General features: G+C 45.8%; 2 protein-coding genes across 2 annotated transcripts in view; both read left to right on the top strand.

Annotated features, from left to right (window-relative positions):
- Positions 1-589: 589 nt before the first annotated feature.
- On the top strand, positions 590-8,957 carry zgc:113278 (Translocating chain-associated membrane protein 1-like 1-like). Its single transcript, XM_068597958.1, has 11 exons — positions 590-751; positions 1,667-1,727; positions 1,876-1,994; positions 3,156-3,272; positions 3,367-3,425; positions 3,681-3,765; positions 4,249-4,319; positions 4,796-4,900; positions 5,200-5,343; positions 5,544-5,704; positions 5,845-8,957. The coding sequence occupies exons 1-11, from the start codon at positions 632-634 to the stop codon at positions 5,916-5,918; spliced, it is 1,116 nt and encodes a 371-aa protein (XP_068454059.1). The 5' UTR covers positions 590-631; the 3' UTR covers positions 5,919-8,957.
- Positions 8,958-18,061: 9,104 nt separating this feature from the next.
- The window catches only part of LOC137800421 (nuclear receptor coactivator 3-like), a 54,754-nt gene continuing 53,353 nt past the window's right edge, over positions 18,062-19,462 (top strand). Inside the window, exon 1 of the mRNA XM_068597611.1 lies at positions 18,062-18,406. The gene's annotated coding sequence lies outside the window, so the exon portion shown is untranslated. The remainder of the gene's footprint in view (positions 18,407-19,462) is intronic.

Below are 19,462 nucleotides of genomic sequence, written 5' to 3' on the forward strand. Positions count from 1 at the left end.
ATAAAAAGACAGATAAACAAAACTATAATTAATAATAGCTCATACATGGCTACTAATGCATGCGCTATCTCGGTAAACATTGTACTTTAGTGGCGTGAACTTTCACATTTCAATAATCCAGGTATATTCATTAAAAATCTGAAAAACAGACATCTAAACTGCTTTGTTTTTAATTTAGGAAACGTGGACGCTTACGTGGAGTCCCTGAACGCACCACGGGCCCGGGTTCTCCTGCTACGTCATCGACACTGGGCGGTTCATGAATGAAGTGGGAGAGGCCTGTCATCTGACTTTACCAGGCAAAGGGAGAGAGAAGAAGAACAAGAAGAAGAACAAGAAGAAAAAAAGTGTGTGTTGTGCCGTAGTGTTTGGATTTTTGATGCGATGCACCTTCATGCAAACTGCTCTTGAGGAGCGGGAGGGGGGGTCACTGTGCGCGCGGAGGCATTTGGCAAACACCCAGACGGCCAACGGCGGCCCGTGCAGCGAGCTCCAACCCCGGCAAAGACTCACTGACTGACGGGGAGGGGGTGTGGGTGGTGGTGGTGGTGGTGTTGGGGAAGTGGAGGTGGGAGGGAGGGCGAGCAGCCCCGGGAGCCCTGAGAAAGTAGAGAGCCGCGTCGCTGAGACCATGGGGTTCCGCAAGAAGAACAAGAGCCCTCCGGTACTGAGCCACGAGTTCGTGATCCAGAACCACGCCGACATGGTGTCGTGCCTGGCCATGATCATCCTCCTTGGCCTGATGTTCGAGGTACTGTGTGATTTTTTTTGGGGGGGCCAAGGGTAGCTGCGTGTGTGTGTTTGTTTGTTTTAGCCGAGTGATGTTAGCTGCCGCTAACTGTCGTTAGCTCGACATGACAGCCCAGCACTTTAGGGGCAGGGCGCGAGTGTGTGTCCCTCTCCTTCTCTCCCTCTTCTCCCCCCTCCCCTCCCCTCTCCCTCTTCTCATGTGTCTCACTGATCGCCAAAGAAGATGGCGAGGAGGAGGAGGAAGAGGAGGAGGAGGAGGAGGAGAAGGAGGCGGCGGCCCCACTGGCACCGCTGACAGGTCATTCCACCAGTCTGCTGATGCATTGCCTGCGTGGGAGATCAATGCATGCATCCACATGCATGTGGCCTCTTATCAGATAGTCGTGCCACACGTTTGATCAGCTGGCTTTGAATTTTTGAACTGGAACATACTGTGAAAATACATCAGAGTTGTCTCAGTCCACCTTTTTTTTTTTTTTTTTAACCTGTAAAGCTAAAGAGTGAGACGTGAGCTCGGTACAGAGCCATCAATGCCTACTACACTCATTGCACACTAGTAGAGTAATTGTTGCCATGGTACTGAACTTAAAATACACATTTTTTTGTCTTCATTTTTATTTTTGAGAGACAGAGAGACCCCTGGGAGCCCCTGCAGCCGGCCCCATGGAGGTTCCCAAACTCCAGTTGTGAAACTCAGTGAATTCAGGATCTTGCAGTGGCACAGCAGGCCTCACTAATTGCATAAAGTGTGTGTGTGTGTGTGTGTGTGTGTGTGTGTGTGTGTGTGTGTGTGTGTGTGTGTGTGTGTGTGTGTGTGTGTGTGTGCGCTTGTGTGCGTGTGTGCGTGCGTGCACCTGTGGGGGGGAAAAATAGGTATCAGTCCACTCATCCCGGTCTCTCTCTTTGTGTGTTCCAGGTCACAGCTAAGTTCGCCATCATGTTCATCACAGTCCAGTACAACGTTACACAAGTTCTTGGTGAGTGGAAGTTTATCTCTCTCTCTCCCTCTCTCTCTCTCTCTCTCTCTCTCTCTCTCTCTCTCTCACTCTCTCTCTGATTTCTTAAGATAACTCACATTAACTGTTTGGTTTTTTTTTTGCTTTTGTGCTTCTCTGTTTGTTGCAGACGAGAAAAGTGACCCAGTGAACCTCTACCAGTACGGTCCTAAAGATGCGGCCACTGTGTTTTTCTACCTTCTCATCGCGGTCATCCTTCATGCCTTGATACAAGAATATATTCTCGACGTGAGTACATCGACTCACTCTGCTTTGCCGCTCGTGCACAGCGGCGCGTTATTTTGATCTTTTCATTAAAAAAAAAACGCGTTTAAACACGGCATGAGGGAAACAAGAACTGTGCTGAAGACTCTACCCGCCTCCGCTTTCCCAGCATGCACCCTGTCGGACAAAAGCATCAAATAACAGCTGATGCGTTTTCAGTGTTCTGGTCCGTCACTATGTTTTCTGATAGCTGTTTGTAGATAAACAGGTTCAACCCGCCCCGGGCTGCACGGGCACACACTCACGTTTCTCCTGACATCGTTTGTGATGTCAGCTCTCGGTGGGATATCATTTATAGAAAGAAGTATTTTTATATATTTTTATTCCAAAAATAAAATCCCTTTTATGGACCACATTCAATAATTTTTTTTTTTATTTTTAAAGATTTGTCCTTCTTAAAGGACACAATCCCAGTGTTTCACGTCTGTCTTAAAACAATTAAGTGAGCATTGGAACAATTATCTTTTTATTATTCCTCTGCATCACACTGTTCATTAAAGGACTCTTGTGTCGAGTTTCGGGGGATTTATTGGCAGAATTAAGGGTTCCTCAATTCATTGCATTTCGTTAGAATTACCCCCCCTTCTCCCCATGGAGGAAGAGGTATTTCTTTACAAACTCAATGCTCTCTACGTCTACATCTTATGCCCTTGGTGCTTGTAAGAGATCTATTTTTAAATCCTCTCCCAGTTCAAGAGTCTTGGCACAAAATGTGTATTATTCAATTTGGGGTTCAGTGTTTGGCTCGGAGACACTCGGAGACGTGGAGTGTGGAACCGACCCTGCGATTAACAGACGGCTCGCTCTTCTCGCCGAGCCGCGCAGACTGAAGACGAGCTGGAGAAGACGTGAGCCCGTCCTTTAACGCCGAGGCACAGCAATTACAACATGTGTGGGAAATGTTCACAGCTGTGTTTATGCTGAATACAACTCTTTTTCTAGAGCTGTGGCAGACGTAACTCAGTAACCAGCAGCGTCGTACGCTTCACCTGCTTTTCTCCACAAATCAAGTAAATTTATATGCTTATGTTTAAAAATGAGAGACGAGTAACTAAAAAAGCAAAGGAACCTCATGCCCCTCCCCTTCTGTAAGGTAATATGTTGTAATATGTTGTTTGATTTCAGAAAATGAACCGGAGGTTGCACCTGTCAAAAACCAAACACAGCAAGTTCAATGAGTCCGGACAGCTGGCGGCGTTCTACCTGTTCTCCTTCATCTGGGGCTGCAGCATCCTCACGGCGGTACGAGGGTCAGGGAGGGGGGGGGGTCACAGAGACGCGCTGTCCCAGCATGCATTAGGCTCCATCTCACGCGGTGTCTCTTTTTCTCTGACAGGAGGACTTTGCGACAAATCCTACTTTCTTATGGGAAGGTTACCCACACACTCACATGGTGTAAGTCCTGACTCCTGCACATCACAGCACTCGTGTTAGGGAAGTGTGTTGAGTTTCAGCCCTTTTTTCAAAAAACTCAAAGCATATTTTTCACTTGTTTGTTGAGGTTCATCGTATTATCTTCTATCACATTTGTATTTCGCAGTCGAAGCTTAAAGTCATATTTCAATAAGAGGTGGTGTTTTGGGTTAAGATCTATTGTATGTGAAATAACACCCAGACTTTCTTCTGATGCACAATTTGTCCTGTGTCTAGTTTTCAGGTCAAGTTCTTCTACATTTGCCAAATTGCCTATTGGCTTCATGCACTTCCTGAGCTGTACTTTCAAAAAGTACGCAAGGTAAGGTTCGCGAAAAATGCAATACGGAAATGTAATCTTTTTTTAAATGTCTTTTTTTTTACACATTTATAGATGATATTGTGTTTTTTTTTGTGTGTGAAAATGAGTGGCGATGGTTTGTCACTTTTAAAAAGTGGGAGACACTGCCCTATACAATCACACCTGTTGCAGTACTTACACACAAGCAAGAATGAAAGAAAAAAGCACTTTGAATTGAGGTTTGTTGGATTGTGTGTGTGTGTGTGTGTGTGTGTGTGTGTGTGTGTGTGTGTGTGTGTGTGTGTGTGTGTCAAGAATGTTTTACTATTCATCAAATAAAAATGAATAACATTTACAGGCCACGTCAATACTTAATCTTCCAACTTTAAAAATACTGAGAGACGACATGAAGAAGTAATTTGTCGTCCTGATATTCTTCACAGCTGTTTGTGGTTACTGACACTTTTACCAACACAAACCTCTCCCTTTGCTTCCGCTCCCCAGGAGGACATCCCCCGTCAGCTCTACTACATCTGCCTTTACGTTGTCCACATCACTGGTGCCTACGTCTTAAAGTAAGTGAGCTCCTCTGAGGATGAGATAAAGAGGCTTAGTCTAGGTATATCTGTCATAATCATCTAATTTATCCACAGAATATTTAAACCCCCCCCCAAAAATGTATGTGATTGATAACTCATCGTACCTTACACTAAGGTACGACGGTATCTATATGTGTTTTTTCTACAAGTGGTGGAGCAGTTCAGTATTTGACTCTGCTTTTATTGTCCTCACACAAGCTCATAAAGATAATTAAAACTTAAAGCCAGCTGACTTTTCCTCTTCTGGAGAATTTAAAAATCACAAGGCGTCAGACTGTATTTTGACTTTTGAGCCAAGCCAGTGCTGTGATTTTGATCTGAAAGGAATGTAATGCAGGGAGCTGCCATACAAGCGTTTATCTCAGCCATGTTCTATGAGAAGAGCATGTGAGCAGCGTTGTCTCCTCGTGTTCCTCATGTCTTCTGTCTCTTCTTCTGTCTCACCTGTCCAGCCTCCATCGTCTGGGCCTGGTGCTGCTGGTCCCTCACTACCTGGTGGAGCTCCTGTTCCACGCTTCACGCCTCTTCTACTTCAGTGACGAGAACAAGCAGAAAGGGTATTGCCTTCAGTCGCCTGACAAGTGCTCCTTTTTCTGAATTTTTTGATTTGATCTTTTTTGGGATGTGTGTGTGTGTGTGTGTATATCTATCTAGCGCTCTGATAGTAATAAGTTCTCATATGAGTGCTCTGATTAAGCTTATTATTTTATGATGAAATAGCCGTGTTGTTGTTTATGGATGAAGCAGGATTCTTCTTACTCCGTCACTGTGAAGATTCCACAGTGCGACCGGCGGTCCAATCCGGCTCCTTAGATTGAATACTATATATAATAACTTTTTTATGTTCTCCTTCCAGTTTCACTCTGTGGGCGCTCCTCTTCGTCATCGCCCGCCTCCTCACCCTCACCCTCTCGGTACTGACGTTCGGCTTCGGGCTGCCCCGGACAGGAAACCAGGGCTTCTCCCTCGCGGAAGGCAACTTCAACGTGCTCACCATAAGGTGAGTCCAGATGGCGATTAACAGGAAGTGCCATTAAAGTCTCGTACCTAGCTGATTTACAACATACATTTAACTTTTAAAACAGCCGAGTGGCCAAAGGTGTGTTTTTTTCCCCTCTCAAGTTAAAGCACTTTATCTTTTGTGCTTTTTAAAACGCCTCCTCCTCCTCCTCTCCTCTCCTCCCCTGCCCCGCCCCTCAGGATGACTTGTCTGGCAGCTATCTGCCTGACGCAGGCTTGGATGATGTGGAAATTCATCAACTTCCAGTTGAAGAAGTGGAGGGAGCACAGCCAGAACCAGGCCTCCAAGAAGAAGGCGGCGAGCCCGAAGAGCAAGCCGCACAAACGGGAGCCTGCGAGGGGTGAGTGCTCCTCAGGAGCTCAATCACACACACAGAATGGGAACGTTTTCCAGATTTTCTCTTCATCGAACATCTCACATGGGAAATTTGCTCCTCATCGGGAATGATTTATTATTTTTTTTACTCGCTTGTCTTGTCAGGAGGCGCTGCCAACGGAGTTGTGAAGCCCGAAGATAAAACATCACCACGGGCGAGAAAAGCCAAAGCTTCATAGAGACGGACGAGTTGAGGCGAGGAAGGAAACGCGGAGTGAGGGAGTTCTGACAATTATGTCTTTACGCAACTTCAAATTCTGTCTACTGCTCTCGGAAAACAAATGTTTAAGTGCACTAAGAAACCTTACAACTGTCCCTTTTTTTTTGTTTGAGGTTGAAACTCCTTTTTAAAAAAAAAAAAAGAAGTTCAGTGTTACCGTCTGCTAGAAGTGTTTATTACTCATTTGGGGTTCTTTGTCGACGGGACGTTGGCGGGACAGTGCCGACGCTTCAACAAGAGAGACTTCAAAGTGTCCTTTCCTGTAAAACTACGATCGCTCGCCGGGTGTTTTTAAACGTCACTAATTTGACATTGAAAATCGGCTAAACGTCGCCGTAACTCACAAAGCGAATTTTTCACTTCAGGGCAAATGCGATGAGAAAGAGAGGCCGCGCGGGGCGTCGGTTCACGTTTTGGGCCGTTTTCCGTAAAAACAGGCCCCTTTGACATTCTGCTGTCGTCAGGAAAAGATCCTAAATGTATTGCTCTGGAGGAAAACTGAAGCGTGTACGCCACTCCCGGATGATTTACTGCCATTCATTTGACAGCCGCTGCCTTTGAAATCCAACACGTTACAGGATTGAGGCGCTTTTCTGAACTTCTTTTGTTTGCTTTCATCCCGAGCCTGGTAGTCTGCGTCCCCCTGTGTGAACGGGGTGGGCTCGGCTCACCAAGAGGAAGCTGCACTGTAACCCGTGATGCTGTACTGTATGTGCGTACAGTCGACCCTTTCTAATGGCATGATTGGAAAACTTGGGCAAGAAACTGTGTTTGAGGCTGCGATCCGGTCTTTTCTAACTTAATGTCACGGTTCAAGACTCTGCGGCTAGTTCAGTGCTGTGCTGTTGAGTTTGCATCTCTCACGCAAATACACACTTACGCGTACATATACACACACACACACACATTCAGTGGCCTTTTTACAACTGCCGCGAGCGGTTTGAGTTATTTATTTTTTGCCATATACGACAAAGTTATTATTTTCTATGCTTTAAAGGAGCTATAACCAGCAAACACGGCGGTACATAGCAACTGCGTTTAGTTACTCCAAACAATACAATCTTCCTTCAAGTGTCCTTATGATGTCCGTGGTTTGTATCACTCGTTCTGCTTGTGTTGCGCTCCGTTTTGTTTTTTTTGACTCTCGCGTATCAGGGGACAAGCTATCCACTACTTAAACTATGAGTTACATCCCATGGTGCAACGGGAGGCGTGTGTGTGTGTGTGCGTGCAGTATTGTCTGCCTGCTGTGTATGTGAATTAACTGGGCGTGAATGATGATGATGATGGTGATGACAACGGTGTTTATTGCCTGTCTCGTAAAATAATTATCGCCCTGTGTGCAGAGCGTGAAACGTGACAATCTGCTCCGTGACTCCGCCCCCCCCCCCCCCCCCCCCCGTCGGTCGTGTTTCGCCGTCGCCTCCTTGAGTTGACTTCGGGTTGGGCCCCGTCTCCGTTTCCCCAACACGCTTTCTGTGTGCGACGCACTCGAGTGGTGGACTGGTGTTCATGTTTTCTGGGTTACTAAATGCTTCTGTGTTCAGTGTCTCTGCCCCTCGGGTGACCTGTGCGAGAGAGATTCTGTGATTTGTGTTCGGTCCTTCCTGCCGCCCCTTTTCAATGATCCTGACATTGCTCTGGAGCGCACGCGTCGTACTGTCGACCACACGCTCTCCTCTCCTGGACCCGGGAGACCTGCTCCGCCACTAACCCACTGTGCATGTGAAGCTCTGCGGAGAAGACTTGTCTGGAGTCGTGGTCCCGAGCAGGGTTGCGAGATGAAGACTTTCTAGCTCCTTATCCAGACTATTGGTGGTCTTTTAAAGCCCAACGTCTGTGTATTGTCATAGGAGGGAAGGAGGAGCAGAGGACGCATGTACCAGCTTGTTATTAAACTGTCTCAGATGTAGAAGAGTAAGGAAGAAGACAAAAAAAACGACTGATTTAACCCTACACTGTACTAAAATGTCAGATTTTTAAGCTATTTTTATAGAGCGGAACCTGTTTGAATTCACTGTCGTTCAGTACACGCCTGTGATTATTTGTTTTGCATCCATATTGATGTGAATTGATTTTTTTTATATATATAAGAATGAAGCTTGCTGAACTGTTAGCGTGAATATACATTGTTTTATGAGTGTAAACATTTATTAAACCTAAGGGTTTGTTGGGCTTTACGGCCTCATTAGAGCCGCGTGAACCCAACTGTACGACACGGAGCTGCAGGTCTGCAGCTTCCACTACTACATGTCTGATGGCCGTGAAGTACACCGTCACCTCGGCACCGGTCACCCAACGCATCAGTTTGAATATATAATCAGGAGCAAATGGTCAGTGAGGTGTTTTATTAGTTCCAGGCCTGCGAGAGATTTTTTTGTGGAATTATAGAACGAAACATTTTGCAGAGAGAAACAACTTTTTTTTTTTGTTCTTGCTCATCGGACGTCACAACGGAACAACAAACAAGATGTGTTTCGTCTGTGAAACGTGAGCCGCCCTGCAGTTCTCGGCTCACAATAGCCTGTTATGATCCCACAGGAACGCACTTCTTTTTGCATAATTTGAATAATGTCAAAGCACCACGACTCGGCTCACTCGGGCTGTTTCTCAATGCATTACAAACAAATAGTCTCTCGATTTTGTGCATTTTTTTTAATTGTTGAAAACAAAAACAAAAAAAGAGACTGTATGAGCAACCTCTAGGTGGCAACAATCTGTAATGCTTTTGACCATGAGATCACTTTAAAGAAAGAAAGAGACACGTTTATTCTATTCTATTAATTCACTCTGCACCGTCCTTGATTTGCTTTCATTTCGCTGCTTGTTTATAGACGTCGCGATAGATTTCCTTTTTAAAATTATGTTGCCTCTAAACTGCTCTGATGGTAAATATATATATTTATGCAAAATCTCGTGAGTTCTGATCATTTCCCTTTGTCACTATTTTTTTAAATTTCATGTTGAGAATAAAGCTTTTATTCATCACACACTTGAACATGTGGTTGTTGTGTTTCATTTTAACATACTGCCCACAGGTAAAGAACTGTCTCCATGGAAACTCCATATTAAAAAAACATTGGCGTGTCAAAGTGCACATAGTAAACTAAGAGCTGTAGATAATTATCCACTCCTGAGGTGAACCAGCCGTTAAAATGTCATTGACAGAAGCCGAGATGTTGCACCAGTTATTGTTTCCTGAAGCTTTGCTCTCGCTCACCTCCTGCTTGTTACCTTCACACCTTCACCCGCTGGATTTTAAACATTTTTCCCAAACATATTCTGCCCGCTGGGGCCCGGTGTCAAGAGACATGAGGAAATATTGGCCAAAATCTTACGTCTCGGCTAATTACCACCAGGGGGCAACGCTGAGCTTTATTGCCTGAGGGACAGAAGCAGTCTGCAGGGGTTATAGCTGCATACAGACCTGCATTAATAAATCACCAGTCAGAGTGAGAACGACAGAAACATTGTCTTATCGCACAGTGTGCAGCTCGACACTCTCAAACAGACTTTCAGTGGGAAGTCAACCAACCAAATGAAGCCGCTGACGGGTTGCACTGCGTGTTTATCCAAACATGGGAGTGTGTGTCAGACCTCCACCTCGACTCCGCCGCTGTGCAATTGGACTGGTGAGCCGTAAACGTGACATCTGCATCCAGTGGATGGTGGAAGTACGCGCACGGCACGGAGGAGGAGGAGAGACACCTGCAGCTCACTGCTAATGTGTTGTGTTGTTTCAGAGTAATGGCTTTTCTCTGGGCCATCAGACAGCATGATGGATCAGTGGGAACCAGAGAGGCGGGCTGGAGCGCTGCAGGGTCAGCACAAGGACAGGAGTTCACACACACGCTCTCCATCACACACACACACACACACACACACACACACACTGGATTGTTGTATCGAACCCGAACATACATGACCTGAACCCACTGAGTGTGTGCTTCAAAAGCAAACTTGCAGAAACAGCAGTGGCCAGCTAAGGCGAAGGGGAGGGAGGGAGAGAAAAATCACTATCCCACTCTTTTCTTCTTTAATTCCTCCCCTTCATCCAACGAGGATAAATCTCGCGCTGAATCGTCAGTATTATGTGTAATTTCCATATAAATTAGCTTCATTAAAAGGGGAGTACTTTCTTATTTAACGAAGCTCATTGGAAATTCTGTATTTAATAAGACATGCAATTCCAGACTTGCAGACTAATAGCCAACAATTAGCAGGACTGTGCGTGTGCCTTTGTATTTGTAAACGTGTGTGTCGGTGTAATCTCTTGGATGTATTGCCGTCCCTCCGTTTTATTTCCATTGATTGTCTCATATGAGCGCATTGGGCAGCAGCTGCTCTCCCAGCAAGGCGTACTGGATGGAGATCTAAGACGTTTGGTGACCTCACGGCTATTTGTGAGCGAGCAGACGATGGGGGAGTGTGAGAGGTGAGCAACGGAGCAGGTGTGGACCAATGGAGGGCAGAATGTAGCAGGGGTGGAAACATCTGGAGGGATCGGAGGCAAGGAGGCAAGGGAATGAGAAGCAGACGGAGGGAGTGAAGACAAAATGGTTAAAGGAAGTGAGAGAAAGAGAGACAGACGGAGAGGCAATGTCGAGCAGAGTGCTGTGATTTACAGTAGAGCGAAGCCGAATAATGGAGGGAAAAGTGTGTGTGTTTCTGTGTGTGTCTGTGTGTGGAGAGCAGCGCCCTATCAGTGTCCATCAGAGCCAGCAAATGCAAATCAGAGCAGTCGCCTAAATGAGAAGGGATAGGTGAAAGAGGCTATAGACAACAGGGAGATAAATGAGAGAGACTAAATGACTGTATGGGAGGAAAAATAGAAATAAGGAGATGTTAGTGGGTATATTTTCATCCAGCATCACCCCTCATTAAATGCCCCCCTCCCCTCCCTGACTCATTAAATATCCAGCTTTCTGTCACTTAGTGTATGCAAGTTTTAATCAGACGAGGTCGTTCAGAACAAATTCTTATTTAGTAATAGCTCTGCAAAAAGCAAAAAATACTCCTTGGTGGAAAATTGAGGTAGAGGCGAAAATTGCCAAACAATAGGAGGGAGAGAAAAAAAACAATGAAATGAGACTAAGCGTGCTTGTGTGTGGAAGTTCATTATTAGCAAAACAATTGAAAGGGCACAAAACAAATTGAAATGGAAATCAGTCTTCAAGTAAAGATTTGAGTGAGCGCCGGATTTAGAAGCACAGAGCAAGTTCTGAGAATACGCAGGGACATATTTGAGTGTCGTCTGCAAGAGAAATGCTGCAAGAAATGAAGAAGCAGAGCTTTGTTTGCTCGATATCCTGTTGCACACTTTCAGTTTTGGAAGTTGGCTTCCCTTTGCAGGGCATCCCGATAATTCAACCATTACAACAACATTTAGAAACCGTGTTCTCCTAAAAACCTCGACTGTGCCAAAGCTGCTGGAGTAAATTATGAGAGCACATGTTGAAAAAATTGAATGTTGAGCTTCAAGACTTGGCTCGCGTTCCCAAATCTGTTCCTGCGTGCTCTCAAACCTCGACTGATTACAGCTTGGATTTGCTCCGTGCTCGCTTAGTAGCTTTGCAATTAATAAACGTATACTTACGGGCGTTCACAGCATCGGAAGCATTCATATTGGCTCTCAACATGGCGACGGCTCTCAGCGGGGTTACGACTGAGCCCGCGGCTTGCAGCTAACGGCGCTAACACTGCCAACGATGCAAAGCATGGCGAAAGTGCTGACAGAGCGAACAGTACTCGGCTGAGGGGGAACTGGAAGGCGGGCGCTATGCTTCCAGCGGTCACTGCGTGTGAGAGCAGTGCAGAGCGGCGGGCGTTAGCTTGCCAGTGGGGGACGCTCACATGCACTAGCATGCCCCAAGTCAACAAACCAAAGGGAAGCTCGGATTACAACACACACGGAGGGAGAGCGTCTTCGTTCTGTGCTCAGGGAGACTTTACTCCTCTGTATCTTTACAGCAGATAGTTGTTTGCTGCTACATCAATGCCCTGAATCGCGTGAATTGTATTCAACTCTGGCTTTTTTCGCAGGGCCAAACCAAAACACGAGGCTGTGCGGCGTGTTGCCGTGTGAGCGAGCGAGGACCTACGTTTTTGGGGTCAGCACGTGTCGCTTTTGCCTCAGGCGTTGCCACATTGAGCCGCACGGAAATCAACAAAAATGGAGCGGGAATGGGATTCATGCCCGTCCTCTAGACAGTGTGGAATGTTTCCTGTCTGTGTGTGTGTGTGTGTGTGTGTGTGTGTGTTTGCATGTGGCTAAGGGGCGCCGTGCATCTGGAACATGAGTCTTTTACCCACCTACACGCGTGTGCATGTGCACACACATGGCCCAGCCGGTAACTGGGACAGCTGACAGCGCTAGCAGGGTCACGTGTGTTTATACAGTCTCATCTGTTCCTCAGTCGCCGGAGCTCTCGCTCGGTAACACTCGGTCTGTGCACACTTCCACACAGACGGTAAACACACAATGCCAGGCAGCATCCCCCCCCCCCCCACTCCCTCGCACTCATTCCTCGCCCTTTGAGGGTTTTTTGTTTTTCCAGACAGCAACTTTGTCGTTCGTCCCTTGAGGCTTTCCAGCCACCGTTTGTACGACTGCCCCCGTTTTTTTTTTTGTTGCTTTATCTGCTCAATCATGTTGTATTGATTTTGCGTTGGATGATGGGTGAGGTACGTTTCACAAGCACAAACGGAGGCAGAGGGTGATGGTTAAATGAGACAGGAGCATATGGGGGATTTATAAAAGTATGACAAACTAATTGTTCCCCACACCTTTGTCCGTCTTCCTTTATTTGTCTCCTTCTAGAATAAGTCTGTGTAATTTCCCTTTGCTTTTGAATAGTTTCATAAATTATATATATATATATATATATATATATATATATATATATATATATATATATATATATATATATATATATATATATATATTAATCCATGCGAGTGCAAATATGCCGACACTGGACTGTGAGTACATAGTTGAGGTCACCTCTTAACCTTCCCCAACTCAGCTTCAGAGTCCAAATTGCGACAGTATTTTCTGCATATGGGTTGCCTCTTTTCTCTCTCCCCATGTCTCACATCTGTGTGTGTGTGCGTGTGTGGTGTCTGTGTGTGTGTGCATGTGCATGCATGCTGTTCCACTACCCTCCTGAAGCCTCGTTCCTACCTGTTTGGAATTTTAAACAGCGTTCCTCTTCCTCTCACCTTCCCACAACTCTCTTTGCAGTCGCCTAAATCCTCACTCGACAGTCACCGGCATGATGATGAATGAAATGTGGCACATCTTCTGTCCGCACTGTAAACATCCAGCGGACTGATGTTAGACAGTAAGTGTACTTTACCGTATCTTTAAGGGTTACGGTCAAGTCGCAATGTGAAGACGCAGGTCGATGCTGGTGAAGACTGCGTGTGAGTGGACGGGCATGTGTTTCATTTTCTGCCATTTCCGTTTTCGTTTAGCCTCAGGCAACGCGACGGAATTTTCCAAATGATGGACAATAAGTACCATAATAATGCGGTTTTAAATATTGTGGAAGTGCAACCTGAAGCCAGCTGGCTATGGAAATACAACTCCCCGCTGTTTCAGTCCATCAGGAAAAGGACTAATGAAGTCTTTCACTCCAAAAAGAAATAGTTTCCTAGTCACACGCACACAAAAACTGGCAGATGTTCTTAAAAGCTGTTCATACTTCCAAAGAATATATTCAAATTAGATTATTCGTGAGCAAACTCTGAAACAACAATGAATTCCAAGAATAATCAAATGGCGTGCTTGACCATATGGAGAGACATTATCGTCCAGCATCGCCGTCAGTGCTGCTGAAAATGTGTTTTTAGTTGGAAAAGGCAAATGGAGAATCGTTGGTACAAAACGGCGTGGAGCGCCGACCGCACTGACGCTCCGTTGGTATTTTGGTACTTGACGAGCATGGACGAGCCCCGCAGCAACAGATGCCCGCCGGTGTCCGCTGGTGACTCTCAGCCCGAATGCATTGGTGACAGCAGAACCATGTCCTTGTAAAAAAAAAAAAAGCCTTCAATCAATGTTTAAACAACATCCCCATCTGTGTTTCTGTTGCACGGCAAACACAAACACGTTTGGCTAAAAGTCGCCTGTGAACGCCGGCTTTCTGGAAAAACTCAAGGCTGCTTTCGCCGTATCGATTTCTGACGAGAGAACATGCAGGGACCGGCCATTTTGACGCCGCTAACCGTTTTAATTCAATATCCAAGGCGTGCAAACTGACGGCTGGGTGGCTGCAAAACCTCCGATGGCGACACGCGCATCCACGCTGATGATGTCGGCCGCGAACAGGGTCGATGATAGCGCTCTCTCTGGCGTGCTGTGTGTGTTTGTGTAGCGCTCTGGTCCGTGGTTCACAGCATGCGACTGTTTGTCATGTGACAGCTTTTCCAACACGCGGGTTCTTCTCTCTGACATTGTCAATTTCTATCGAGCACAGCTCTCATCATTACTATGTGTATGCAAGAGATAGCCCACAACATAAATGATCAGTGGAGAAAAAGGGCAGCTCGTCGTGGAGCTCGCTGTGAAGGGATCGTGCGACTCAACGTTACATTGAAGTGACGAGTGCAGAGGGTCGTCTACGAGCTGCTCATTGGACACGAGTTACAGGAAAAGCCGTGTGCTGCTGCAGCAACTATTTTAGCCACCTAAAAGATACATTTCACTTCCAGTGTACACTATATTTAGAATATTTTTCAACATTGGAACTGAACTGAAAGTGAAATTTAAACATAGTGTTCTGTCAAAAGAGTCTGTCATTTTCGGTTCTGCCCTCTTATCGGAAATGGCCGTCTGACGGCGACATAAAGAGGTGAAACTATTCATATATCGCACACTTAAACGGATGTATTGATTACTTTAAGTGGGCCTTTGTTATAAGTGGTTAAAATACATTGTGCTGCAGGCCTTTTGGACAACAGCGAGACGCTTTTCCCCCCTGCACCTTCCTGCCCAAAAGTGCTCTTCCACTTCTGAAAACAAATATTTTTACATTTATACTGTTCACATTTTCAAATTGTACTATTCTTAATCATATCTTTTGGCATAACTTATGGCCCGCTGTGTTTATTGTCATGCAGCAAATCACCAAGACAAATTACTTGCATGTGCCAACCTACTTGGCAATAAAGCCGTTTGAGATTCTGATAATCTCTCTAACAGTTTCTCTTCTCTCCGACTGCGTTGAGATTTTACGCATTATTGGTTCAGTGCAGTCAGCCGGTGGACTTAAATGTGCTCCAAGTCTTAATTTATTTTAAAGGAGGCTTAAACTTCTAAATCCTTTGGCGAGGACTTATCACTGTACAGTACGTGTGTCTTTGAGTGTGTGAGCGTGTGTGCTACAGGGTTGCAGAGCAACATCAAGCATGTTTTTTTCGGGTTGTTTTTTGTGTACGGAACACACAAAAGCCATAAACTTGAAGAAAACCTCACATTTTCTCACGAGTAGTTGAACTGAAATACAGTTCTAGGGATCTCACTAATCCTTGCTTTCCAAGAAAAATTCAAAAAGAAATGTTGCATCCCTCTCCAAGTTATATTCTAATCACATGTTCTCCTCCTTAGCGCTTCTTTTGGTTTTGCCTGATGAATTATGCCTGACCCGTGAGGCTAATTGCTTTAAGCCTCCTCCACAACCCCATTTCAACGTCTCCATGCTCTCCGTACAGTCTCCTACACTCATCTCCATCTTGTACGCCCTCCCCTCCCTCGCTTTCCCAGTCCAACTGCTGCAGTTTTACCTCATTTTCCCTCTTCGTCTTTGTTCCTTCGAGCTACAACGCTTCCTCTCCTCCATCACACTGACAACTCCCTTCACTTCGCTCCCTCTCTCCCCTTTTCATACTTAGTGTTTCTTTTACACCTATAGGTTTCCCCAGCTACATTTCCCTTCAGGCAACAGGCATCATTTATCATTATCTGTGATCTCGTCCCCGCGTCTTCTTAAACTGCCTTAAACTAAACTCCACTATCTCATCATCTTGTCTCACTTCCCTCTCACCTTCCAGTTCTCATCTTATTTCATCCCCACTGTCGCTGACACAACAGGCTCCTTGCTCACTCTGTGTGTGTGTGTGTCTGTCTCTGTGTGTGTGTGTCTCTGTGTGTGTCTGTCAATCTATCTGCGCTCTTGTCCGCCTGGCATCACCATAGTGACAGGTTTTTGGTGCTGTCTGCCCCTGCCTTGTGTATCTTGGCAGCCGTCGGGGCGCCGCGTCGCCGCGTCCCGGTTCACAGGCCGCGCGGCGCTGACGTCACGGCTCCTCGCCGACCCTGCCAGCTCCCATACGGAGGCCGCATATGGACCTCATCTATAAGAGATGGGGGGCCGGGAGGAGCCGCGGTCCCTCCGGTGAAACCAACGCGCTTCACAGAAGGCTGTGACGAGAGGACTGCAGGATGGGAAGTGACATTTTAGCGTTTGTCTGATTCACCAGGAAGACAAATCTGAATTTTGATAGAAGAACAAGATACTGATGCACACTATGTCTCTATTGTGACCTTAATATTCATTTTCACAGGTTCCATATGAATGAACATATTAATTAGTTTAAGTTAGAATGAAATATGACATAATGTTGTAGCCATAACATAAAAATGGAAGTACACATTGTTTAAAATACTACTATATTAGTAATTAGGATTATTCACACTTTACATTTCACTCCAAAATAACAGAAAAGAAAATATAGATAATTTGATTGAGAGAAAATCAACTCTTTTGATAATAGATTAATCATAACTAGGGGTGGAGGAAATACTCAGATTAGATTTAATCTGAGTAAAAGTGCCAATAGCACAGTGGAGAAATACTCAGTAACAATTACATTATATGCATTACAAAATGTACTTAAATGTACACACGTATTCGCAGCAATGATACCAGAAGAAAAATAAAATAGAATGTGTATCTTCATGATGTTTATTAAATTATTTGATTATGATTACTCATTTGAAAAATATATATCCGCTCCATAAAATTAGCATGTTTCTTATTTCTGCTATTACCTGGTCACATATTGAATGGTTTCACCTCTTCGGGGCCAAAACACATATTATGATCAATCAACCATCTGAGAATCTCTTTTTTCTTAAAGTGCTTACAGCTCAGACACTTATCACATCACCTCTGTTGAAAGGTCACAAGGGAACTGCTGCATTTTAAGGAGTCATGAGCCATGAAACTATGTGCAATTTATTTCTAAAATGAAAGCTTTACAGTTTTGTGAGGGAACGTACACAAGTACACACAAATATTGACAACCTCAGCAAGTCTAGATACACACACTCATGAGTTCTACTACAGCTCTATGACCAGCGTAACGCTCCTTACTATCTATTTTATGCATCATTATATTACCCGTACACATATTACTCTTCACTTTCCTGCCTTTTTGTACTTCTTCTAGTTAAATGGCAAACTGAGTCTAATATCTGTCTAATATCTCGTGTAATAATGTAAAGACATGTATTGGAACTGGATCGGTCGACCTCAAAGGGACTTAGTATTTCACTTTTAATTTGTGCTGTGGCATCATTTTTAACATATACAGTGGTTTTAACACATCTGAACAACATCTCACAAGTACTGTTTATTTTAGTTTGGGTATGCAACTTTACCCAGATTAAATACAAATTCGCTCCATTTTAAAAGGGGTAAAATGTCTAAAAGCAAGATTATTTTTTGTCTGAGGGGATGGTTTGTATAAAGCATTGGGATAAAACGTGCAAACCTTCTGGTACGGTCCTTTATATAGAGGAAGAACTAATCTCACATAAACGATGACTTTAATTCACCCACAGAGACCAACTCATCTGAGGCAGAGGAGGATAAAACCTCACACTTCAAATTTACTTGCAAGTTTAAGATGTCTGGTTTTGTGTCACCCCCCCTCCAGCTAAACGCCTTCTTGTTTTTAGAGGAAAGTCTGAAGGTGGTGCTTTATTTTTTTTCAAATTTCTTTTTTTTTTTTTTTGCCTTCAGGCTCCACGAAGCAAACAATTCCGTGTTTGCATGTCAGTTATAACTGCAAATACACACCGTGTCATCTCCGCTCCGCTGCCGTCGCTGACATCCGTCTGCAGGCTGCTCGACAGAGACGGTGTGCTCGTTTCTCCACCTCCAAAGCGCCACCTCTACCTCCGCCCCCCCCCCCCCCCCCCGGAGGTGGCGGAGTCGGACCTGTAGTCCGTGTCCGGGTTGGGACGACGGAGCCACAAGCGCGGCGCGCCACCCGCGCGAACTGCGTTACCCAGAAGCCCCCGCGACGCCCCAACTTACAGAACTGGCTTCTTGGGTTTCGGGAGTGTTTCCCATTTAAACAAACAGTGCCGAAGATGGCGGAGAGTTAATGGTGTAAAGAAGAAATTATCGATCCCGGCAGCGCGATACGTCCACCGAGGTAAGAGCTCGTGCAGCGCGTGTTTGCAAAACCGTCGGCGGATTCCACGCGACTTTGCGTTTGCTTTTTTTTTTTGCATTTCGATAGAGCACGGAAATGTACCGACTTCGGTTCCCAGCGTCAGTGCACACACACACGGCACTGGCATCGCTACGGCGCGGAGGGCACAGTGCACGGTCATTTAGTACATGACAGCCACAGATTTACCAACCTGCTCGTCGCGGCGGGGCAGTGCGCGCGAGCCGTCCCGTTTGTTTGTCACCTTTATGCTGCTGCTGCTGCTGCTGCAAAAAAACGAAGTCGGTTTTCGCTTTTGGATTCAACTTAACTTGATCTCGCAAAGCTGGCCAGCTTTACGCACAAGCCGCTGGGATCAGAGAAGTGTTTCCAGAGCATCTGGAAGTTTTGTGTGTGTGTGTTGGGGGGGGGGTGTAGCACACACACGTGAACACTCGCGTACTAACGCGTAAACGAGTTAATAACACGGCGCGTTATTAACTCGTTTATGGGTTTCTCCTCTCGCCTCGCCGCGACAGTCGCTGCTGCCCAACAGCTGATCCTGACGCCGTCTCAACATACGAGGGGATCTCTGGCTGCGAAGGGTTTGTTGATCGAAACGCACGCAGACGCGATCAGCCTGTGTGTGTGTGCGTGTGAGTGTGCGTGTGTCACATCGCAGCGTGTCTGTAACGAGGCTACGTGGTGTGTTTCCACTGGGCTCGTTACTACAAACGTGCCATGTGGGGAAGAGGCAGACGATGCTCAACGTCTGTCAGTCAACCAGCCAGCCTGCATGCGTGCATGCCCAAGCGAGACAGAAAGAGAGAGAGAGAGAAAGTGCCCTGGCTCTACTGTACGCCTCCAGTGTGCGCGCTGAACGGGGCATGCGTTGCCTATAAACGTGTGAGATGAAGTAGTGAATGGTCGCCGTGCTCCTGTTATCCTCTACTTAGGTCTCCTTCATACCGCTCTCCTGTCATCTGCCTCATCCTTAATGCGTCTCCACTGTGCATCTGCAGGGGGCAGCAACGTGGCCCTGTGTGCGCGCGTGCACAC

Source organism: Clinocottus analis, unplaced genomic scaffold (genome assembly GCF_023055335.1).
Source record: "Clinocottus analis isolate CAN_PGR_092001 unplaced genomic scaffold, fCliAna1.0.p SCAF_4, whole genome shotgun sequence".
NCBI classification, from domain to species: Eukaryota; Metazoa; Chordata; class Actinopteri; order Perciformes; family Cottidae; genus Clinocottus; species Clinocottus analis.